This window comes from Pleurodeles waltl, chromosome 3_1 (assembly GCF_031143425.1).
Source record: "Pleurodeles waltl isolate 20211129_DDA chromosome 3_1, aPleWal1.hap1.20221129, whole genome shotgun sequence".
Taxonomy (NCBI): domain Eukaryota; kingdom Metazoa; phylum Chordata; class Amphibia; order Caudata; family Salamandridae; genus Pleurodeles; species Pleurodeles waltl.
The window spans coordinates 183,012,060-183,037,059 of NC_090440.1; the positions used below are offsets into that span (position 1 = coordinate 183,012,060).

Consider the following 25,000-nt stretch of genomic DNA (forward strand, 5'->3'; position numbering starts at 1 on the left):
CAGGGCCTTCTCTTGGATACCGGCGTCATGGAGGCGTGCTGATAGGGTGCGGTGGCAGACCGTGTCAAAGGCTGCTGATAGGTCCAGGAGGATGAGGGCAGCTGTTTCTCCTTTGTCCATCAGGGTCCGGATGTCGTCAGTGGCGGCGATGAGGGCAGTTTCGGTGCTGTGGTTACTGCGATAACCGGATTGAGAAGGGTCCAGGATGTTGTTGACTTCGAGGTAGCGGGTCAGCTGTTTGTTGACAATCTTCTCAGTCACTTTTGCTGGGAAAGGGAGCAGGGAGATGGGCCGGAAGTTCTTGAGGTCCTTGCGGTCCGCCTGGGGCTTCTTCAGAAGGGTGTTGATCTCAGCGTGCTTCCAGCTTTCTGGGAAGGTTGCTGTCTCGAAGGAACAGTTGATTGTTTTTCGGAGGTTGGGCGCAATGGCTGCTCTGGCTTTGTTGAAGACGGGGTGAGGGCAGGGGTCCGATGGGGATCCGGAGTGGATGGATTTCATGGTTTTGATGGTGTCTTTGTCATTGACGCTGGACCAGACGGTCAGGCGACTGGTGCGAGTGGTAGTCGCAGGGGTGGTGGACTCAGTGGTGGGTGCGGTGGGGTCGGGGTTGAAGCTGTCGTGGATGTCGGTGATCTCGCGGTGGAAGAAGGTGTCCAGGGAGTCGCACAGGTCTTGAGATGGCGGGATGTCGTTGGTGATGGAGCTGGGGTTGGAGAGTTCTTTCACTATGCTGAAGAGCTCTTTGGTGTTGTGTGCGTTGTTGTCTAGGCAGTCCTTGAAGGCGGTCTTCTTGGCGGTCCTGATGAGTTGGTGATGTCTGCGGGTGGTGCTCTTGAGGGCTGTGTGGTTGTCTGGTGTTCGGTCGTGGAGCCATTTCTTCTCCAGCTTCCGACAGGTGTGCTTGGAGATCCGCAGGTCCTCGGTGAACCAGGCGGCTTTCTTGTTGGTGTGGTTGGTTGTAGAGGTCTTGAGAGGGGCGAGGGTGTTGGCGCAGTTGTTGATCCACTGTGTGAGGTTGGTCGCGGCGGTGTCTGGGCCGGTGGGTGGTCTCAGGGCAAGGGCGGTAGTCAGTTGGTCCTCTGTGACCTTGCCCCAGCAGCGGCGTGGTAGCTGTTGGGTGTGGTGGTGTGTGGTGGGTTTTCTGAAGGTGAAGTGGATGCATCTGTGGTCGGTCCAGTGTGGTTCGGTGGTGTGGTTGAAGGAGACATGGGGGCTTGCGGAGAAGATGGGGTCGAGCGTGTGTCCAGCGGCGTGAGTGGGTGTCGTTACGAGCTGTTTGAGTCCGAGGTTGGCAAGGTTGTCGCTCAGGGCGGTGGAGTTGCCGTTGTTGTTGTTCTCGAGGTGGAAGTTCAGGTCCCCGAGGAGGATGTAGTCCGTGGAAGCGAGGGCGTGGGTGCTGATGAGGTCGGCGATGGTGTCACTGAACTGTGGTCGGGGTACGGGAGGTCTGTAGATGAGAGTTCCTCTGAGGGTGGTGTTGGGGTCGGTGTGGATCTGGAAGTGCATGTGCTCGGCGGTGGTGAGGGTGTCATCGGTGTTCGTTGAGATTTTGATGGAGTCTTTGTGGATGATGTTGATTCCTCCTCCCACTCCGTTGGTGCGGTCTCTGCAGGAGATCTTGTAGCCCTGTGGGATGGCTATGGCGATGTCTGGTGCTGAGGTGGCGTTCAGCCAGGTCTTTATCAGGAAGGCGACGTCGGGGGCAGTGGAGTCTAGGAGGTCCCAAAGTTCGATGGCGTGCTTGCGAGCGAGGCGGGTGTTGAGGAGGATGCAGCGGAGGTGGTTGGGTTTTCTGGCTGGTGGTGTGGAGGGTTGGATGCTGGTGAATCTGCAGTTCTGGCAGGTGAAAGGCCCCTGGGTGCGTTTCGGGGTGGCCTGGTAGCAGGGGTGGTCTCGTCTGGTGTTGAGTACGTGGAGGGTGCTTACGTCGTAGTGCAGTCTGGCATTGCGGGGGGTGCGGGTTCCAGGGGTTCTGGTGCTGGGTGCGGTCCAGGCGCGGACTGGCACAGACGGCCGCAGACGGGCTTGCCTTAGGCGTGCCTTTGGCACGCCAGCGGTGCGCCCGCTTTGCGGCCTCCATATGAGGGCAGAGGGAGGGAGGAGCATCTGGGAGGTGGGAGCGGGGAGCCAATAGGAGCGAAGGGGGCAGGGCACCAGGGGCTCAGCGGCGAGGGAAAAACCCAGCTCATTTGGATACAATTGATTATAATCAGGCACACAACTTGTTGTGTGCCTGAATTTAATCAATTGTATATTCGTCAACCATTGTGTTGATCACAGGGTATTTTGGTGGTTTTCACCCTATTCAGTGCACAGTCTGGTTAGACAGGAAGCGCCATTTACTCTCTGAAAACTCCCTTTTCTTTTTTAATTTAGTTTATTTTGATAACATTATTATTCATAGTCCAGATTGGCAGTCTCCAAGATCATACCGCCCAAAGCTTGACAGCTGCCTGACAAGCTTGATACTCGAATTAATCTAGGAGAGCGGTGCAAAAAAAGTCGCAAGTAGTAAAACTGGTAGCAATTATAGACATACCAGTCTCCCAAACTAAGAAGGATATGAGTGCACGTTTAGTGATAGTGGGGATATTACAGGCTTGTCCCTAACTCTGAAACTACCACTGCTCCTTTCTCCAGCAACAAACTGACAAGCCCTACATTATCCTGAAACATTTTCTAGCTTAAAACAAACTACGTGTGATTGACAAAACATTCCACCCCTTGATATAGGCTTGTGGGGTGGGGTTAGAGGTAGTGTTGTCCTACTGCAAGCAGGACCCTTACTTTTGCGAAAAACTCCATCCCAGAGAAGCCGACTACTCCACCCTGGACAAGGAGTGTTGCACACTTAAATGGGTTGTTGATTCCCAACAACACTACCTGCTGGGGAGTACATTTTTACTCTACATTGACCAGCTCCCCTCCTGTGGCAAGCTCATCATAAGGAACCAAACTACAGTTCCCAGATGGCTCCTGTCTTTGCGACCATTTGCTTTCTGCATGGTCTACTGCACAGGACGTCTGCAAGCTAACATGGGATTTCTTCTCCTGGTATGCTTTGCATGCATTGCCTAATCAGTTAAATCTATGGGTATGCTGTGAGCCTTTACCCTCTCTTATGGATCTCACTCCTCCATTTGCTGGTTTCATAGAAATATTTCCCCATTCCTGAGACAGGTAGGCTGGGAGAGTAAAGGACAGCCCACCCACCTCAGTGATGCCATCATGTTCTGGCAGCATGAGAGGTGGGGCTGGACCTCTCTACGGAAACAGACATTTATGGGAGAATTGTCTGCACAATGCTATTGCACTCTATGGAGAAGACAAGTGAGGCTGTCAATCCTATTATGGGAGGAATCGAGGAGGAATTGACTGGACCCGACATGAAGAGAAGGGAAGATGGAAAGAGCATGACAACAGCACAACATAGACAGATTTAGGTGACCCAGCACTCACCAGAACTGCTTATTCCAGTGCTTGGCGAAACCACCCACAGACCCAGTCAACGAGCGGAGCCGATGCTTAGACTCCAAGCCCCAAGACTCAGTGCCTGTGTTGTGGCTTACAGGCAAGTACATCCTGCATTGTGGTGTGGGTGTAAGGAGGAGGCAAGATTGATGAGAGGGTGCCTGGGAAAGGGGGCATACACCCCAGCATACAACTCTGGCACGTTCTGTAAGGCACTTGAGAGACCCATGTTTCAGCTTTTACACTGGTCTCGACCCTGGTCCCATGTGCAATGGCCAATAACAGCTAGTGAGTTTTGCTTTTCAAAGAGTACAGATCAAATCTATGCAAATCTTTGCAGTCAAAGAGAAGAAAAGAAGTATGCCTGGACTAATTTATGTTTGTTTTATGAGGCCTTCCATAAAGAACTCAACTCAAAACGAACAAGCTATGCCATAGTTTACTGTGTTGGCACTGGAGGGAACTATTTAGAGTGCGGATGTGCTCCTTGTGAAGAACACAATGGCATCACCCACAGTGAAGTTAGCCAATGGCTAAAGTGGGCTCGCGTATTCTCCCATGATGTATGCTGTAGTGGGGAGAGGAAAAATTTGAACGACACAGCAGACGAATGTATAAAGAGGTCTGGCCAAAAACCCTATTAGTATGTACATATGCGCACAGTTCTACTCAAATCAGTAAGTCTTGGCTAAAACCAGACCTAATTATCATCAACTGAAGAGTGGCCCAGTACACTGACCCGGGTACAACAGGCAGTCTCTTACCTAATTCGGCCTTGGTAATGGAATGCAGAAGAGGCAGCGGTACCACGTGTATGCGTAAAATGGCAACTTAAGGTGCGACAAAGAGAACCAAATAAACCACCTTTCTCTTCATAAATCTTTATTGTGTAATTATCTCACAGAGATTAAACAGTGGCTCAATTATCCTTCACAAACCATTTATTTGAACCATCTTATGTATGAAAATATAGATTCACTTTACTCCTGAAAGCATATTAACATTATAAAGCCCCCGGTAAGACAGACAGCAATGTGGTATTTACAGGCTTTCGTTGTTTTGTGGGAAGGTTCCTGCAATGGTCCAGAGCGCCCCTCCACCAGCACGTCTTGCCTTTCAGTAAGAAAGCCACAGGAAGATGTGCCTGTGATCTGGCTCCATGGGAGGCCACAGACTTTCTTTAGACTCTTCCTGTCACATGGGATCCCTACGACAACCCAATCGGTGAGTTACATTCACAGTCTCCTAATACTTTTTTCAAGCCTACAACATAGATATGCATTGTAAAACACAAACAAAACCATGTAAGGCTATTTTTATTGCACAAAGAGCAGTGGTTTCAAAACTCATATTTAATGGGAATAATGTCATACCTGTAAAGTATTATTCACACTTCACATGAATAACATCATTCTTGCAAATTAATTATTCCAACTAAGGCGAAGCCTAGAATTATGTTAATGTAAAGTACAAGACATGTCACTTGTATTATGGCCTAATAACAATATCTTTGGGTTCTAGTGATAATTCATACCATATCACTTTTTCAGCAGCACTTCTTGAAAGCTGAGAGGTTGTAAAAGCTGCAGTAAGCCATCAAGGGCCAGATGTAGCAAGCAGTTTTGCCCATTCTGTGTCTATGGGAAAATGTGTTCGTACATATGGCCCCAAATTCCTTGTCATAGATTTTACCCCCGCCTTGTAAGTTAACTGTTGAACAACTCTGAAGATCTAATGTCTTTTTTTTCTTTTAAAGCTATTACATTTTGCTATGGTATATCAAAAAGCACCAGTGACCCACAATATATTATCTAGTAACACATTTATCTGATGAAACGCCATTTTACCTGCACCCATTTAACTTCAATAACATTGCCTGGTAGATTATCGATTGGGCTGATAAAAAGCTGAAACTGGGCTGGCAAAACATCCAGTATGCTATGCTTGTTTATTAATAATATACGCCTATAGATATGTACACACCTGTTCAATATGAGCAGGTTGTCTGTCGATCACAGCATTTTGAGAGGGTTGCTTTTTGTAGAACTGCAGTACAATGCAGTACAAGTCCACTCTACTCACACACAGTATCCATAAGCCATCAATCAGATTCCCACCTCTGTGTTGCAGACCCAATGACAGCCGCAGTGTACTGACAATAAAAGTATGTATTTCATACACAAAGCCTGGTAGAAAATTAAGTCCCTGATGGACAATGGCTGACAACCACTGCACACATAAGGCAGCTCCGGCATACTTTATTATTGTCAGCAGTGAAAATACTTCCAACTGGTCCTTTCTCCAAGGATGTCTTAAATTTCCATAGCCCCCATCCTAGGTGATGGGTTGTTATAAAATTGATTTCACATTTTCGTGTCAAAGAACAGGCTACTTGTTGTGATATTAGCTTAAAATTGATGCCAGAATGCCCCATGCAGGTGAGATTGCTTTGATTTCCTTGAGACTGCACACTGTCGGTTGTTGCAATCAACCTTCTTCTTGGAATGGCATCCTTCACCGCTGGCAGTGATGCCAACCAGCCAACAGTTCTGTGCGAAAGCGCCCTGAAGTCTTGAGGTTTTCACTCAGGGCTCTAGAGCTGAAACCGTGGCCGTGCATGCATCATGCACCGCTTGTGCTTCATAGTGAGGCCATAGTCAGCAGACATGTCAGGCTTCTCCCCGCCTGCCATGCTGAACTCCAGCTGCTGAACCAAGGTGGTGAGGAAGAGGAAGACCTCCGTGCGGCCGATGTGCTCCCCAATGCATCGCCTTTTCCCCAGGCCGAATATAGTGACCTTTTCAGCCTCAGTCTTGCTCACGCTGGTCCCCTGAGCAGAGAGGAATCGATCCGGATTAAATGTGAACGGATCCTTCCAGATCTTCCTGCAAAGAAAGAAGACAAGAACTTAAGGTCCTGGTGGTATGTTCTCACCGCAACCTACAATAATATTTAGAGTTGTACACCGGTCCCTACAACAGCAGGAGGTCTATAACCAAGAACTATCATATGCATCTCCTGTGCAAGAGTTTCAGATCCCTAGGCAAAAAAAGTTTTTGGGGGTTATTCTAACTTTGGAGGAGTGTTAATCCGTCCCAAAAGTGACGGTAAAGTGACGGATATACCACCAGCCGTATTACGAGTTCCATAGAATATAATGGACTCGTAATACGGCTGGTGGTAAATTCGTCACTTTTCCGTCACTTTTGGGACGGATTAACACCTCCTCCAAAGTTAGAATAACCCCCTTTGTCTTTTGTAGTTGCCCTTCCAACACGGACTTTATTGAAGATACTGATGGCTTCTTGTAGTGTCGCCCAAAAAGGGATGCCTAAGATTGTCATAAAGTAGCACTAATGAAGAGCTGAATTATCTATCACAACAACAAACTACCAAATAGTAGAAAAGATAACAATGCCCTTCACTCCCAAGGGTTGGGCGGAGCTGCCTTGCTCTCCTTGTCCAGGCTACTCTTCCATATTTCCATGGACATTCATCCGATTTAACAACCCCACGCAAGTGTGCATCGCAACAATGATTCTTTCTGGTTTGTACTGAGAAATACTGAGGTCAGGACTACCGCAATACACTGCTACTGGGGACAGAACATCAAGAGACAAAATATTGAAGGGTGAGTGCATGTAGAGGGAGTATAGGTTTACTAGTCCTAACTCCACATTTGTGCACCTTGAAGATATATATACACATTGTTAAGGTACTTATATGTGAGTTAGGTCTAGAAAATCGATACTTTCATCTTCATAATTTGTTCTTCCATATTGTGTCCAGTATATTGGGCGCCTTAGAGATTCCTACCTCGGAATTCCAGGGCCACTCATTTTTCTGTACTTTACACTTCTGAGCAGGAGATGGGTGTAAAACAGGTCAGATACAGAGGAGGGAGCGAGGACACATTGAGGGTAAGTGGAGAAGAGGGTTGGGTAGTGGTATCATCTAGAAGGGGGCATAGCAACTCAGACGGGAGGCAGAAGGGACACGAATAGGGCAGGGATAAGAGTGTTGAAGATGCAATGGCTCTTCGTGAAAATACTGAAATGAGATTATATTTCCAACTTTTCCGTTCATTGTGAAGTTAAATGGAGGTAGCTCTGTCTCAGCTGGAAGACTGTCAGCTACCACCACTGATCATATTTTGTATTTCTTTTTTAGCTTCTCAGAACAGTTGGAATCTCACTGCAGATGAACCAGAAAAGGGTACAGGCCGGGCACGCACATGACATCAGTAGTAAGTCATGGTCCATTCCAGTGGAGGAGTAGATGGGGCAAGCCAGGGGTGGCTGTGAGGTTAGAAGATGCTATTTATTATGTATTTGTTTATGATGTGTTAGGTGCCACATGAACATTTAAAGCCACAAAAGATGGTAGAATTTGTAGGGGACTGGGTAAGGCTAAGAAAAATCAGGACAGGTCATGAATGGTCTTAACATAAGTCGTAATTTGCTTTCTATCAAAGGTGGTGGTTTTCTGTTCCCAGTGGCACATATAGAGGTCCTATTACTGGTTGTAGAAGTCCTGTCAGACAGTCAGGCCTTTTCACTGCTGCATTAGCTATGTGCCAGTACTTTTGTATCACACAGAGAGGGCTTAGCTGGAGAGTATGGTATTCAGTCCCTTCCAGAACCTAGAGGGGTCGAGTTCCTTCGGTGATTGCTATCTCTTGTTCCTGACATATAGTCCCTGCAATCGTTTTGGTTTAGAAAAGCCTGTATTTTAAATTTTACTTGAAGGCAAAAGGAAGGTGATGGATGAACGTATACTCATAAAAAATGAACTAATAATTTCCAGGTGTTAGCCTGCATCAGACATGATATAGCAGCCACCTTCTTCTAGGAGACTCCATTTCATTCTGCCAAGGCAGTCATTTTACTTTAAATACTTAAAATGTCTCAGGTTTTTCCTCAGCATATTTTTGAAGTTACATGATTTAGAGCTTTTTTACAATTAAAAGTGATGGCACGTGTTTTGCTCATACTACCTCTCTTTAGAAGTAGGGTGATTGCTAAACACTGGCTTAAATGTGGTTCTCATTATTCAGCAGCAAGTGTCCAAGTATCTTTAAGTGAAGGCTGCAGAATAGGCTTCAAGATTTTCAACAGGTTTTCTGTCACTTAAACAAGCAACCGAAACGAATACAGGTATCTGGGCACTTGGAACATAAAAAACTACAGAGAAGTCGGTGTTTACCATTAGCTACTAATACATGGCTTGAGCGAGACTCTAACATTTGTTTGAGAAGGCTACCAAAACTATACATGTTGGGGGCTAACAGCTAAAATATAGTTATTTGCTGCCAAGTATGAGTGCACCCATCACCTTAATTTTGAAATTTGAATTCTGGGTACCTTTCAAATGAAACACCAACACACATGGGAGATTGCACTTATAGAAGTTCAGCAAGAGGGAACTGCAGGGTGATATTCTTGAAGACTAGGTTCGAGGGCAGGGCAGTTCTTATTTTAGGATGCCAAGAATAAATTCTCCAAATCTGGAGGTGCTAATGGGACCAGCCGCTGGGTATGTTGAGGGGGTAGAAGTGATAACCACTGCTGTGTGGGGGGTTCAAGGCACAGGTTTATTGTGCTAGCTAGATCTCTCTTTGGCCACAGAGTCTCTGTTATGGCACCACACAGGTTACTTGACTACATTACTTATTTAGAGTTTATGTTATTTTTTTGCTGTAGCCTTAAGACATGTGGGGCTTAATCAGTGCTATTAGTACAAGTCTAGAGGCCCACTTTAAGCCATTTCAAAATTGACACCTGTATTTCACAAAAACAATAGTGAAGCCATCAAAACTGATTATTTAGGAAAAATACTTTAGGTGACAGTGTAGTTTGGAAACTATGTTACTCTGAACTGGCACTTAGATTAGAGTTGATTGCCCTTCCTATAATTGTGCACTCACATCTTTCATACAGCGTGTTAAACATACGCCTTTTATTTTCGGATTTTGGTGCACATCCTACTGGCCCCTTGCTCTAGAGAAACATACAATATTTATTCCGATCCAAACAAGGCCAGACTCACCCAGAAAAGTGTTCCACTCAAATCTGAAAATTTGTTTCAAAGAGACCATGAACAAAAACCTATTGTGCTCCTATCAGCGTATGGGTAACGAATTCAGTAGGGACACATAATTGACTCATTTGCTTCATCTTTTAAGGGTCATCTGGGTCCAATGTAAGGATTTAAGGGGTGGGGGTGGACAATCTTGTCATACTGAGAAAGTGATTATATATTTCAAACAGGAGTTTTGTATTTGAAACTAAACATAGTTGAATAGAGGTATGAAGACAGTATTGAAGTCAGAGAGTTTGATCACCAATAGATTGAAGACTCCCTCAAGCACTGTGAGACTTTGACTTCCCAAAATATTCTTTTATATCCAAATAAAGTTATGGTCCTGTTGAGCCAATTTGCCTTTTTGCAAGACTACTTACTCATCGTGGTTCACTTGCCACTGGTTCACAAACACACAGGTGTCCTTGGGAACGAAGTAACCGTTCAAGGAAGTGTCTCTTGTCGTGCTGAAAGACAGAAGGTTAAAGAGTCCTCAACCACAGTCAATCCATTTGAAGAAGAGAAGTTATGCAAACCAGGAAATCAAACACATACATGAAATTCTACTATAGCTTGTTTTATGTTACAGAAATGCAGAGCTTTGAGTACAGTGGGAGTTTCAGAAGCAAATCCCACCTTCTGTGAGAGACTGCTGAGGTATGTGGCTTGTTTTTTTTTTAAAATAGTATCCTCTGTCTTAAATATTAAAAGTAGCCGACGATAAAAGGGTAGTGCTGGAGGTGGACTGACCACAGGGGAATCAGGAGCTCCCCTGAAAGGACAACACCTCTGAAAGACCAGTAGGTTTTGGCCAAGTCATCACATAGATGTAAATTTTGAGATTCCCCATCAGGCTATTGCTTATGTAAAACTTATGAGTGTGGTATAGAGCCACCCTTCACTCTATTCTTTCTGATTCCAGTACTGTCTAGAAACTCAAAAACAAACAGGCATTGGAATGAAAATAGAAACTAAACAATGAAACTAACATGAACATTAAATCAAAGGCTGAAAATACCATATAATTCCAATGAACTAATATAGCACTAAAACCAACATTGAAACTGAAATTGAACAACAAAACTGACATTGAACTGAAATTATCACTGAACATTGCATGAAGAATTAGGACAGCAAAGTTAGTCTGAAATCACACTTTTGCATGTTTATTATTTAAATGAAACGAAGCGCACATGCTTACAGTTATCTAACACTTCAATTACCGTTAAACTAGAATACTGATATCACATACCAAGCATTTTAAAATTACACTAAAACCAGACTGAAAATGGCATGGATTTAGACAACAAATCGAAGGCCGAACTGTAACAAAGAACTAAAAGTATCACAATAATTGAATAAATGTAAAAACCAACAAATCAAATACTAAAGAAGAAATAAAAACACACACAAGAAAACACCTAACAAGAAACTGCAATTAAATATTGCACATAATATAACAAACAGTTAAAGTAACTGATGGGGTCAGCAGAAATGTGACGATTGTTTCTTTATTTTTAAATACCAGTAAAGTGGATTAAAATAAACTGAAATCAAGCACAAACTAAAATCAAACACTGAAAGTAGCTCCGATTTCAGTCCAGTCAATGAAACTGTAACTAAACACTGCAATGGATCTGGAAATTAAATGAAACAGTGAAACTGATTTTAACTTGAATTTAACCACTACAACTAATACCAAACACTGGACATTCAGATGAATTGCATTCAGAACACTCAAAGCAACAGAAACTAGAAGACCACTCAACCATGTGCACGTCATGGGCCTTCGGGTAGGAAAAGAGGGTTGTGTCTTGAATCTGTACTATTGATGGTCTAGCTTGACAGCACACCTGTCACCAATTATATGAAAAACATTGGAAAAGGAGCTTTGCCTCTGCCTGCATGTTGGGAACAAGGAGCAAGTGTTTTGACCGAGCAGATGTGTGCTTCCACAAAAGACGTGCTTGCCCTCCAAACAGCTGAGATCATTTTGTTATTGATCGAGTTTCCTGAGCCAGTTTCATTAAACTACATGACTTTTTAGGTCTGGTTTGTAATGCTTCCCATTACCATACAACATTCCTTTAAAGCCAGACCTATTGGCATTACCAGTGCTAGTTTGTTTTAATTATACCTTTGCCTTCGCTATGCCAAGAACTGGACTATAAGTGAGAACAAGGTATGAGTCTGCACGTGTGTTCGTGAGTCTGCACGTTCAAAACTGAAGCACTCTGCGAGGACTACAGTTCCCCAACCTTTGGGCTAAATCTGATTTGAATTATGCCTCGCTCCACGGCAGGCTACATGTTTTCTTAGGATTTCTACAATTGCCTTAAAGCCTGCATCGCGTTTATAGCACTCGATCACTGCTTCCAAAACATGTCTGCGGTAGCGAAAAAAATGTCCTGTGGTCTCAACTGCAAGCCTTCTGAGTTAAAAGGCCAGAGGCCAAATCTCTGGTCTCTTAATAGGCCATGTGGTTTTCACTCAGTGTTTTTTAAGTGTTTGCACGTGCTTTTCCAGGCGGAACTCCTGATTCATTTCCTGCTGTAGCCTCTGCCGAAGGGGGGCCTTCCCAGGGTTCCAGCCTCTCTGGGGGTTGGCCAACCACTGTATTAGAGTGAACTGTGCCAGGCAATGAGGTCAGCACTATCTGGAGACTTGTAGGCATCCATTTGTTTAAAGTGAGGAGTGCCACAGTGGACTAGTTTGTGTAGCCTGACAAACATGTGGGGTTGTGGTTAAGTGAGTAATAATGTCAGTCTGGGAGTAATTGATCGTCTGTAATATATGTATATCTGCATAAGAATACAAACATTGACAAAGCTAATAAGGCTGTCCATGGCAGATTATTCTGTTCAAATTATAGTTAATTATATTACAAAAACCGATTTAGCTATCCAATAACAGCATCTTTAACACTTATAACCAGCCCTGGTACTACACACTGAAGAGAGGAGACATTCCATCGCTCCAGGTAAAGGGAGCAAATACTGACCCGTTGCCCCATAGTGCATGCTGTGATGAGTGGAAGCAAACTGTGAATGATAATTTAACACACCAATGAATGAAGAACTCTGACCAAAAGCCCTGCTATATATTGTATATTGGGTATGAATTCTAGTGGAAAACAGTTATTATGAGAAGCAAACGTCTTTCCAAACAGCTGAAGGTGTCTTGAAGGCCAGAACAAACAAATCATGCAGTTATTTGTGGAAAAGGACCATAAAAATGCAAATTAACTAAATCTGGTGTGCGCTAGGCAAACATCTTATAACAATACGTTTGTAATGCAGCATAAAAGCTTGGATCTATGAAACAGTATGACATCCTGAGCAGTAAACACTTCTATGGTACTTGAGATATTCCTGCAACAACTCATGATAGGTGTTATTACTTCTCTGCTCAGTGATACTCATGTCATTGTTCTTAAAAAGTTCCTCCTGGAATTCGAGAACAAAGGAATGCTAAGATTTTTGCACCAGGTTTGTTGATATTCTGAGCTATCTAATCAACTCTTAAAATAAAATTAATCAAGTTCTACTAAAGGGACGGGACAAGGAATTCACATTATCCTCACAAGGGAATCTTGAGCCCTTCTGATAGGACACCACCTCTAAAAGACCTAATTGGATCTGGCCTTTCCGAAAAGAAGGTCTTTGCTATGCAAAGCAGGATAACGCCTGGACCTCTGTGAGTCGTGAAGCTGAAGAAAAGACTACATTAGTTTAACATAAATGGGAAGCAGTTCAAGGACTTACCAGTGTGGGATTGTGAAAGGCACAAAGGATGAATGGCGGAACATCTCCAAGATGAAGGCTTCGGCATATGGCAGCATGGCCTTGTCCGACAACCTGGGCCTTCTCTCTTTGCCAATGATGCGATCTGTAGAAAACACGAGATGGGTCAGGATTGAGCTAATGTCTGACACAGGGCATCCAAGTGCTCTTCCTGTCAGAGTGGAAACTTAAAGTGCATATACAACTTACCCAGCTCTGCCTGCAGTTTCTTCTGTATTTCTGGATAAGCCACAAGGTACATGAGGCTCCAGGATAGGGCTGTTGTGACCGTGTCGAACCCTAGTAAAGAAGAAGGAAGTATATGGCCATGAGCACAGGAATACTTTAAGAGATGCGAAGGGGCTGGGACTATCATGCCAGAGAGGGTCGCTTTGCAGTAGATGGGAGCTGTTGGCACACATGTCCAGTCAGTGTAGAATGCTTTTGTTAAGTCACCCCTCTCCTACACTTCCCCATACATGTGTGATGACCTCCTGGGACACAGCTTGCTTCATATTCTAGGCAATTCTTAGAAAGGATGGTATAAAATGCTGGGTGGTTTTAGATTTACACACGCTAAACAGTGTGGTTCAAGCAGTTTAGGCTAGGTGATGAAGAAGCGATATGATCTAGACCCAATGAGCTGTTGTCTAGGTTTTATGTGTTTCACCGACGGGAGTTCCCTAATCCAATATACACTTGTTAAAGTTAATTATTTTTGTTGGTGTCACTGTCTGATTTAGGGTAACAGAGAGCTTGAAGGCTTACCAGCTCCAAAAAGATCATTGACAATGTTGACGATCTTCTGATCGGACACCTGGATGTTGGCATTCTCGTCCACCTTCTTCTCCTGGCAGTGGTCGATCAGAGAGTCTGTTATGTCCCGGATATTATCCTGAAGGAGAACAGGCCACCAAGTTAAAACAGTGTTGTGGTGATGACAGAGCAGCAGAGAGAGTGGGAAAGGACAATCTGAGAGATTCAAATGAGGGAGAATCAAACAAGAGCAGATTTCGCCTGTTACCTCTATGTAATTTATGTGTAATTCTGACCCTTCTGATCCTTTTAACTATTTCGGTCCTCCCATCCCATGGCCACCACCCTCTGTTGCAGTATTTCCTTCCCACCTTGCTTACGTCATATCTCAAGGGTGCTGTTTGGTCCCCCCCTCTATAGGTCACCCCTAAAAGTGGAGGCCTGGCCACTTACCTTGTCAAAGCTCTGGTAGTGCTGCTTGACCAGTCCTTGTATAAAGGCGAACACTTTAGCATTGACACGCTTGAAGTTCTCCATGCTGCGGTTTGGCAAGTACTGGAATATGGGGATGAAGTCAGCTAGGTTCCCAGAGCCTGCAGCCCTTCCAAACTCATCAGTCAGATCCACCAGGCTAACCAGCTCCTGGTCTTCGTGGCCGTAGCGGGTGGCAAAGCACATTGCACTAATTACATTGGCAACCGACACCACAATGTAGCGGCAGGGGTCGAAGCCGCCCTTGGTCTCCATTAGTTCTGCAAATTTGCCAACCAGGTAGTCGGCCTCTTTACAAATGTGCTCCTCTACCAGGCAGGAGCAGGAGGAACCCGTGCAGGGTGCAGAAGCAAAAGCCTTTAGAGCACTCTGGGCAAGCCTGCGGCGGGCCTTCCAGATCTCGCCACAGTCGTTGCTGAACGCCAGACTCTGGCCGTCACCAACATGGCGGAAGGTGTAGAGGTCTGGCCGTCCAGCAAAGTCGTCTCCTTGCTTGATCAGGGCCTGTTTGAAAGTGTCAAGCCCGCTCAGCACCAACACTGAGCGCATGCCGATCTGGATCTGCATCACCTCGCCGTAGGTCCGGGCCATCTCTGTCAGGCTAAGGTGCGGGTTCTTACCCAGCTCCAGCACATTACCGATCAGCGGGTATGGCCTCGGGCCAGGCGCCTTCTTCAGGCCCTTTGGGATCTTCTGGTAGAAGGAACGGAGGAACAGGAGGACCCAACATAAAATGACAGTGGCAAAAAGGAGCTGGTTAACTGACAAGGTTACTGCCAGGGGAAGCGGAAAGCTGGCCATCCCTGCAGATCACAGAAGCTGTCAAGAAGACAAAAAAAAAAAAAATCTGAGTTATAATGAAACAAATACAGGGTGTTTCAGGCGGTTTATAAAATACACATTTATGACTACATAATTTTGTTACTCTCTACTTGTGCAATACAAGTGCCATTACTTACATTCAAATCCAGTCTTAAAATAAGCACTGCAAAGCCAGTTAGTCTGGTTTTAATGTGCTAATGCATACAGGCTAGCATTTTACACGTGACGACGTGGGAAGGAGCCAACAGGAGCACAGAGAGAGAGGGCTATAGTTGTAAAATAGTCCCTGTTGCAGTTCAGAGCAAGAATGTGAGTGAAGGAGGAAGGAGACACTCAAACTGCCAATAGAATTAGGTGAACGATAAGTACTCCATAGGCCTGAGCCAAGACGTAATTAACAAAGTCTCAAGCCAATGTCTGAAATAGGCGGAGTGGTGGGCAAAAAAAAAAAAAACAATGGACTAAACCCAGATTCTAGTGAATGGGGTGAATGTTTGCATTGTGCAGCATTCCGCCTATCATCTGCTCTTTTTGTTTTTTGTTCCTTCTAAAATGTTGGCATGTATAGAAAAATGTACCCCTGCCATCCACACTTAGTGTAGTGCTGTATGGACCAGTTCTTGCCAAATCAATTACAATTGCTGGAAAGGCTGAGAGGGGTACCCTGCCACAGTAGCATAATCTTACATGTTAACAAAAGTTGTTAGAAAAAAAAAAACAAGCAACTAAAATAAAATTGACGCTTTACAAAATGGGGGCAGGCCATGTAGCAGAAAAACAAAAGACAAACTAAAGTAATAAGGGTTAAACAACCAGGATTTTTTTTTCTAAGTCAGTGGTATGACAATGAATACAAGGACAGCCTCAGCCACAGTAAGAAAGGGGTAGTGGGCAAAATGTTTTCCTCCTGAACATGTGTGCACCGTTTCCTATCTGAAGTAAATGTGTGGAAAAATGGACGACGTGTGAGGTATGAGCTGTTGCAGTGCTGGATTGTGGGAAAATTGTAATCATGGTGATGAGAAAGAGGGAGGACGGGGAGGAAACATTTCAAAAAAATAATGTGATGCAGACGAATGGGCTTCTCCGTGGCTTTAAGTGGGCCGGGTTCTGATTGTGCTCGGCACCAGCAGTTCTAAAAAGCAGGTGCTGCGACGGGCCCCTATCGGGCTCTCTCATTTTCGCCGTCACCCTCACGGTGAAAAACATCTCAACTCTGCAGCAGTGCCACCCTTGACTGTCTTGGAAATAACTTCAGACTCTCATTATAATTATTTCAGTCTCATCACTTCAGAACTGAAGCATTTTCAATATTATATACAACAAAGCCATTGTTTTTACTTATCTTATGCAACTAACAACCTTTGACAAAGTCAATAGTTCTGGCTTATGATAGTTGTAATGTTACTTGTATTATATATATGAGTGCAATGACAGAAAGAAGCAGTATAATAATACCAGTCGGTTAAGCACACTATGCTAAGCTTTTTATGTTGATTTTTTCTGCACGGGAGAACTCTAAGGAATGGGCTAGAGTCGCGGGTTCCAAGAAGCACTGACAGAATTTTGCTATGAGGTGCCACAGAATCTGAAATGTGCTCCAAACTCACGAGTAACCCCAAACGCTGGCGCCATATTGGCGTTCCCTGAAGTGGCGCCAAAAGTTGGGGTGAACTAGCAGTGTGAAAAGGTGTTGTCGAATGCGCTTTTAAAACTGGGACACGAGGGGGCAGTAGTGCTCCACCTAAAGTACGACAACTAACAGGGTCGCTTCGTGAGGGGCGTGCTAGACAGACAGCAGGGGAGTCGATAGCTCTTCCCTCTCGGAGACAGCGAGGTTCATCAGGCGTGTTATCCTAGCCAGTACTAGCGTTTAAAGTATTTCACTGATAAATTTCACTGACTTTAACAGATGAGCGGAGTGAGCCACCGGCAGAAAATACGAGCTACTCATACCACGCATGTGTTTTTTTATTTATTTATCTTAAACACAGAAGTCTTAAATCGCTAGTGTCCTAGACTACACCCGACATCTTACTATATTTTATTGCACTGGCATTTATTTATACACCCTTGACCATGCGCTAATTACATCACCTCATGTATGACAAATTGTGTATTTATTTACGAAATGCCACCTTTCACCCTAGATCCTGTGTGTGTGGTATATATATGGTAAGCAACTCCGCTTTACCATATATCTCCTGTTCTGCTTCCGCCCTCGTCATCCGCTGCACTTCAGCGCCAAGCCGTCTACCCCTGGTCATCCCTTTCTCTCTTTGTACTTCAGATTTCCTTTCTGCTGCAACTCTCTCTCCAACGTGTCCCTTTCTCCGCCGCTCCACTTCAGCCGCCCGCTAATGCTGCACTTTATCCCCTCGCGTTCTGACGGGCTTTGACCCTCACCCGCTGCACCGCGGAGCCCACCCGGGCGGTGCTCCGCCGTCTCGCCCTGCGACAGCGCTGCTCTTCAGCCGCCCCAGACCCTCTCCTGCTGCCGCACCCTCTCTCCCGATGCACCTTCCCTCCTTTAGGGCACCAGTTCATTCTCCCCTTTCTAGCCCCCTGCATCCTTTTCTGTATGTCATCCTAAGGCTCTTACCCTTCTGCTCGCCTCCTGTTGCACTTTTTTTTCTCCCGTTCTTTACTTCCCCGGCTCTCTCCTGCAGCCCTCCGCGCAGTCTCCCCTTTTGCAGCACTTCTTCCTTCTCCTGCGCGCTGCACTTTTTCACTTTTTCTGCTCCCCGTCTTTCTCTCCCCCTACCCTTCCTCTATTCCCCCTCCGGCGGCTCTCCGTCTAGGTATCCTCTGTTAAACGTCATTCTCTCTGCCTTAATAGCGCCCAAACAGCGCACATGACACCCTGGCTACGCCACCGCCGCTGCACTTCTTCACCGCCCCGTCCTGCTGCACGTCACCGTCTCTATTCCACGTATCACCCACTGCGGTCCTGTGCGCCCCACCGACCCCCACTGCGCCCCCCTTCACCAGGAGTTCTCCTCCCCCTGTGATCTCTCCGTTTGGTGTTAGCCACATTTGGTAATCTGTGGGGTGGGAGAATCCTTACCTGCACACGGTCTCCAGAAGCTCGGGGGGCTCGGTCTCTGCTGGGCTGGTGCAGGTACCTCCGCTGGGCTGGTGCAGGTGTCTCAACTGGGCTGGTGCAGGTACTTGTACTGGGTCAGGTGTCTCAACTGGGCTGGTGGTGCAGGTACCTCTGCTGGGCTGGTGGTGCAGGTGTCTCAACTGGGCTGGTGCAGGTGTCTCTGTAGCTGATGCAGGTGCCTGTGGGGTGGTGCAGATGTCTCTGCTGGGCTGCAGGTGCCTTAGCTGGGCTGGTGCAGGTACCTCTGTTGGGATGGTGCACCTATATGCAGGACTGGTCTATGTACCTCTGTTAGGGTGGCGCTGGTACCTCTGCTGGGACGTGCAGGCACCGCTCCTCTGCTGCAACAGTGTATGTGCTCTGCTTTCTCCCGAGGGGAAGTGCAGGTAATGTCTGGATTGCTGCCGGCGCGCTCTGCGGGGATGCTGCAGCGAGGTGCGGGTTTCTGCTGGGATGGTGCAGGTATCTCTATCAGTCCCTCTCTGAGTGGAAGGTAGAGCACCCTGAGCTGAATGCAGATAGCCTCCCCCTTATATCCACCTCCCTGCGCTCGGATTGGCTCTCTGCCCTGGGTCATGTGGCCAAAGTACAATCACAGGCACTTGCGACACCCAGCCCCCACCGCGGAGAGCCCGAGCATCGCACGCACTCCTGAGCGCACGAGCGCTCCTGGCACTCTTGCACATATAATAATTACAAGGCATTTGGGGGGTTGCCAGGGAGGTACGCAGCACCTCCATTGAGAGCCACAGCTCGGGTGGGATAGCTGGACGGTACAAGGAGCGGGTACGCAGGGAGCAGGAGGTGGGGGATATTACAGAAGGTGGTCTGTGGGTTAAGTGAATGCGCAACAACTTATACAGACAGTGACGGGGCTAGCGTCTTGGGGCGGTGTATTTGTGTGAGAGGGGCTCACAATGGACTGAGGCAGAAGTGGCACGAGGTGAGGTAGGGTTAGTGGCCCCAACAAAGGAGTAAGGTCGGGGCCCAAAGCTGAGGAAATATCAAGGCACCTCAGGTTCGAGGGAAGGGTTGGGGGACAGAGGGGAAGGCGGGAAACCTTAGAGGTGATGCCAGGGAAGGTCTGGGAACCCCAAAAGTAGCAGGTGATTAAAAGGACCGGGGGAGGCGACAGGGAAACAGAGGGTCGCATAGGTGAAGCTAAGGCTATGGCCCCGAGATGTAGGTCAAGTCACTTCAGGGTTGATAGGAGGTAGGTAGGTCGGGTCTCTTGAGGTAAGGGGGTCAATGGGTGTGTGTGGGCGGGGTGTCAGGAGACCCCCCCACCAGAAGATCAAAACTAATCCATTTTAAGGGACCGCACGTTGTGTGCTTTCATAACGACCAAAATACGTGTGTTATTACACACTCTATATTAGTACAGTTTCTGGTGTCAATTTTCGTCAGAATGTATTCGGCTTCGGACAATTTTTCGCCTTTCACGTTGACATATTTTTAGTATCGGACGTTTTCGTTATTCTTTTTACGAATTTCTCAAAAACAGCGCACGGACGAAATATGCTATATTCCCCGTCGGTGGCTTAAACAAGTACAGTATTTGTCGTGGGAATAATTCTTAAAAGCATATTTTTGCCATGTTCAGATACTGATGGTGAGCTGTGTATGTTGGAGAGGGTTACAAATACACACCATGGAATACGTCACAATTACTAGCACAGCTTGGCACTAATATCTTCGTTAATTCATTATTTCGGATTTTTTACTGGCCTCGCTTTCATTTTTCCAAATGTATTTCCCCCTCCTGGAATATGAGAAATAAAAGGCTCGCATCTTTTATTGTGCATGCTCAAAAGTGCCTCCTTCGGGGGTATATTGTATTTGGCGGTGTGGATTGTCCACATGTAAGCGCTATACAAATACAATTACAATAACATGTGCGAGGGCTGTTCGCCGCCTCTCCGTAGCAGTGCATGTCAGGACAGTCCTAAAGTATATTTTAAAGGTAACATACTAATAAAGTATATACATTCCGGCAACAATCACTTGTTCATTAAATTTAAATCGCCTGGGTGCGGCCACTAAGATCTCACAAGGTCAATACTGTGCCAATTCCGTGCCTGCGAGCTCCCCATGCTGCGCCTACGGAGAAAGGGGACGCTCCATCTTTGTATATCAATTTTGTGCGCACTGATATTTATTTATACACACACATATATATATATATAGGTAATTATATAGCGCTTCCTATCGAAATGTATGGCGCTCTCCACATCGAAATGTATGGCGCTCTCCACAGCTGACAGACGAATACACCATCACTGAATGAACGAATGAACGAATTTACGCTTAAAAGAGAGAGGGACGAGGAAATGTAAGGAGAAAACACACTTTTACTACAGAGAAGCGACAGTGGTGACGCGGGAGGCATCTACATACACTAACCAGACTAGTTAATACATTCATCCGGTTGTCCATTCATTCATTAATTTGGAGATCCCGTGCAGCTCACTTCTGCCATTTTGCAAATCTCACGCGTCAGCAATGCGTGCGTCGGAAGTGACTGGGCACTCTTGGCAGCGCCCGCGCGTTGTGTTGGAGACTTGGGGATCTCACACGATGAGAGCCCCGGCTCGTCCCGTCGGTGAAGAGGAGGGGTCTCCCCTACTACCTTAAAACATACTTGACATATATTCCCAAAAGCTGAAGCTGTTCTTAATTTAAGGATGCACGTGGCGTGTGTGTGTCCATGTATTCGGTGTTAGCGTCAACAGCTGTAAGCATGGGCACGGGTAATGCGCGCGTACTCGCAAGCATGGACATATGGTTAAAGCTATCAGCGGTTTCTGTGCCATGCTGGGGCGTGTGCCAGGGGCACCTTCCCCCGGACACCGAAGCATCGGGCGCTGAACGCATCCCAGCTGTCCCTGTCCTGCGACCTGGTTAAACTGTACCATGGGGTTTTGAGTACCACACTGGTTGGCACGGAGTGCTCAGAACGGGAGATCTCCGGTTCGATGGCACAGATGGGGGCATGAGTTAGAAGCAGGAGATGCCTATGGTCAGAATGCTTCTAACCACAATCGTAGCAGGGGCATTATCTGACTATTACTGGCTGGCAAAGAGAAATGGGCTACGGCTGTTTGTGCCCCATGGGTAGTAACGGGGTAACCCATATCATATTAAGTGTCTATTTCTCTCACTGCATTTTTTTATCAGTTCCCATGTTGAAAGCTTTAGCTTGCCATCCATAGGGTGGTTTACTTGCACCACATCCCTGCGTCTGCCCTGGGGTGGTTAACGTGTACTAAACGCTGCAGATGCAATTCACATTGCATATACCCTGGGGTGGTTAACTTGCACCGGGTCCTGTGAACAAAGACCTCCCTGTATCTGCCCTTGAGTGGTTAGCCTATGCCGGGTCCTGTGAACACAACCCTCTCTGCGCCTGTCCCGAGGGTGGGAAGCATCTTTGACTCTGTGCTGTAGATGAAGATCACACTGTATCTACCTTGGGGTGCTTAGCCGACAGGCCCCGGCAATACAACCCTTTCTGCATCATCCACATGGGTAGGTAACTTGGAACGCGCCCTGCTATTGGCACTGATCCCATTGTATTTACCCATAGTCAGGGCCACCGGAATTGTGCAATTGTGTGGCCGTAGCGATTTTTTGCACAATTTTAGATTTACCGCATTTGCCATTTAATCCATCAACTGCCGCATATTCCGCACATTTTAACACAAAAAAGTTTGTTTCTAGCTCAGACGATTCAAACGGTACTAAACATAGAGCGACATGTGTTGCCGTTCATAGGAAGGCCCTTTGGAAAGCTGGACTGTCCCCTTTCTGTTGCTTACTTCAATATTTAGGAGTGAAACCGGTACTAATGAGATGCAGCCTAAGTCCAGCCAGTGTCACCAAGTTTAAACATGACGAAATAATTAAGTAATACTGTTACAAAATATGCCGCATTACGCCACATAATTTGCCTTTTCTTGCTGCATAATTTACTCAACCCTGCTGCATAATTTGCCCACCCCCTCCTGCCGCAAAATTCCACTGGACCTGCCCATAGTTAACCTGCGGAAATCCCACCGAAAGAGCTGTAATTGCATCTGTCCTGAGGTGATAAATCAGGGACTGCACACACAGAACTCACTGCACCCGCCTGCCCCACGGACTGTAGGTCCACCTGTCACCGCATCTGTTCTGGGATGATAAACCTAAAACACATACCGTAGATACAGGTGTCACTGCATCTGTCCTGAGGCGATAAACCTCTACCAAGGACCGTAGTTACAGGTGTCACTGCATCTGTCCTGAGGTGATAAACCTATACCAAGGACCGTAGTTACAGGTGTCACTGTGTCTGCCTTGAGGCTGTTAACCTGTACCAGGTCCTGTAGATACAGCTCTCCCTGCATCAATCATCAGGGATTACCCGATACCAAGTACTGCAGAAACATCTCTCACTGCGTCTGCCTTGAGGCGATAAACCTATACCAAGGACCGTAGCTACAGCTCACTGCATCTGCCATGGGATGGTCAATCTACACCTGGAGATACAGCTCTCTGTGCATCGGCTCTGAGGTAGTTAACCTATACCAGGTCCTGTAGATACAACCCTGATCATGTCTGTCCTATGGCTATGTATCTGAATCAGGTCCTGTAGATACAGCTCTCACTGCGTCTGCCTTGAGGCTGTTAACCTCTACCAGGTCCTGTAGATACAGCTCTCACTGCATCTGCCCTGAGATGGTTAACCTATACCAAGTCCTGTAGCTACAGCTCACTGCATCTGCCATGGGATGGTCATTCTATACCCGGAGATACAGCTCTCAGTACAGCGGCTCTGAGGTAGTTAACCTATACCAGGTCCTGTAGATACAGCTCTCACTGCCTAGGTCCTGAGATGGTTGCCTATACAGGATACAGCTGTCACTACATTTTCCCTGAGACGGTTAACCTAGAATAGATCCTCTGTATACAGCTTTCATTGCATCTGCCCTGGGTGGTTAACCTATACAAGTTCTGTAGATACAACTTTCACTGCATCTGCCCTAAGGTAGTTATCTTTTACCAGGTGCTGTAGATACAACTGTTACTGATCTGTCCTGAGGTGGGTAACCTATACCATGGTCTGTAGATACAGCTCCTAGTGTATCGGTCCTGAGGGGGTTAACCTATACCAGGTACTAACCCGAACCGGGTCTTTCAGATACAGCACCCACTGCTTCCTTCCTGAGAGGGTTAACCTATATAGGGTTCTGGAGGTGTGGCTCTCACTCCATCTGTCTAGAGGTAGTTAACCTGAGTGAAACCCTGTAGATACAGCTCTCACTGCATCTGTCCTGTGGTGGTTAACCTATGCCATGTCCTGCAGGCACAGCTCTCACTGCATCTGTCCTGAGATAGTTAATCTGAACCAGGGCCTTTAGGTACAGCTCTCACTGCATCTGCCCAGGGGTGCTTAACCTATACCAGGTCCTGTGGATACAGCTCTCACTGCATCTAACCTCGGGTGGTCATCCTGAACCAGGCCCTCTAGATGCAGCTCACACTGCATCTGTCCTGGGGTGCTTAACCTATACCAGGTCGTGTGGATACAGCTGTCACTGCATCTGACCTTGGGTGGTCTACCTGAAACAGGTTCAGTAGGCATAGCTCACACTAACCTGCCAATGGGGAGGAGTTAATGTTCACTAGATGCCATGAACACAGCTCTTACAGCATCGGTCATGGAGTGGGTAATATCTACCAGGTCTTGACAATACTGCTCTCACTCTATGTGCCATTCGGTAATTAACCTGTGAAAGGTCTTGGGAATACATCCCTCTCTGCATCTGCTCCAGGGTGGACAACCTACACCAAATCCTGTGAATACAACTCTCTACACCTGCGCCATGGGTAGTTAGTCTGTACTAGGCCCTGCTGTAGGCACAACCCCAATTGTATTTTCTCACAATTACCATATGCTGGATCCCATCGTAACAGCTCTCACTGCATGTGATCTCCGGTGCTTAACCTATCCCAGTCCTGCAGATACAGTTGTTACTGCACCTGGCCTCGGTGGTCCTGTAGGTACAGCTCGCACTGGATCTGCCTTGTTGTGGCTAATCTGTAGCAGGTTATGTGAATATTTCTCAATGAATTGGCCCCTGGGGTTGGTAACTTGCTCCAGACGCCCTGAGCACAGCACCCAGTGCATCTGCTCCCCTTAAGAGCGCCCACATGCCACAGCACGTCTCATCCCCGGCCCATAGAAATGCCATTGGTATATGCCAATAGTAATATCACCAGCATCCTGAAGGATCTCCACTGCCTCCCCTTGCCACCCCCACCATCTTCAAAATGTACAGAGCCTTCACAAACAGCACCACCTGCCTTGCTGACAACTTTACCATCTCCTCTGACTCTCGGTAACCCAGGACACCATCAGAGTGGAGAGAAAGAAGTGTAAAAAAGTAAAAAACAAGACAGCAGGCCTTTTTCCTTGAGCTGGAACAACATCCCCATATCCAGCAGGATT

General features: G+C 46.5%; 1 protein-coding gene across 2 annotated transcripts; it reads right to left on the reverse strand.

The window, feature by feature from the left end:
• Nucleotides 1-4,336: 4,336 nt before the first annotated feature.
• Nucleotides 4,337-19,015, reverse strand: CYP1A1 (cytochrome P450 family 1 subfamily A member 1). Of its 2 annotated transcripts, none has more exons than XM_069222130.1 (7): nt 18,472-19,015; nt 14,544-15,401; nt 14,103-14,229; nt 13,545-13,634; nt 13,317-13,440; nt 9,933-10,019; nt 4,337-6,356 (listed from the first exon to the last, which is right to left on the reverse strand). In XM_069222130.1, exons 2-7 carry the CDS (start codon nt 15,381-15,383, stop codon nt 6,065-6,067), a joined length of 1,560 nt encoding a protein of 519 aa, XP_069078231.1. In that variant the 5' UTR covers nt 15,384-15,401; nt 18,472-19,015; the 3' UTR covers nt 4,337-6,064. The 2 variants fall into 2 exon arrangements, with proteins under 2 accessions (XP_069078231.1, XP_069078232.1); XM_069222131.1 differs by lacking the exon at nt 18,472-19,015 and adding an exon at nt 18,007-18,091.
• Nucleotides 19,016-25,000: the final 5,985 nt, after the last annotated feature.

Excerpts from the sequence above, each read along its gene's own strand:
- CYP1A1 (XM_069222130.1), bottom strand. The coding sequence starts at position 15,383 with ATGGCCAGCTTTCCGCTTCCCCTGGCAGTAACCTTGTCAGTTAACCAG. Across the intron at positions 14,230-14,543 it reads ACTACCAGAGCTTTGACAAG|GATAATATCCGGGACATAAC; the intron begins GTAAGTGGCCAG and ends GTTCTCCTTCAG. Across the intron at positions 10,020-13,316 it reads CCTTTCACAATCCCACACTG|CACGACAAGAGACACTTCCT; the intron begins GTAAGTCCTTGA and ends TCTGTCTTTCAG.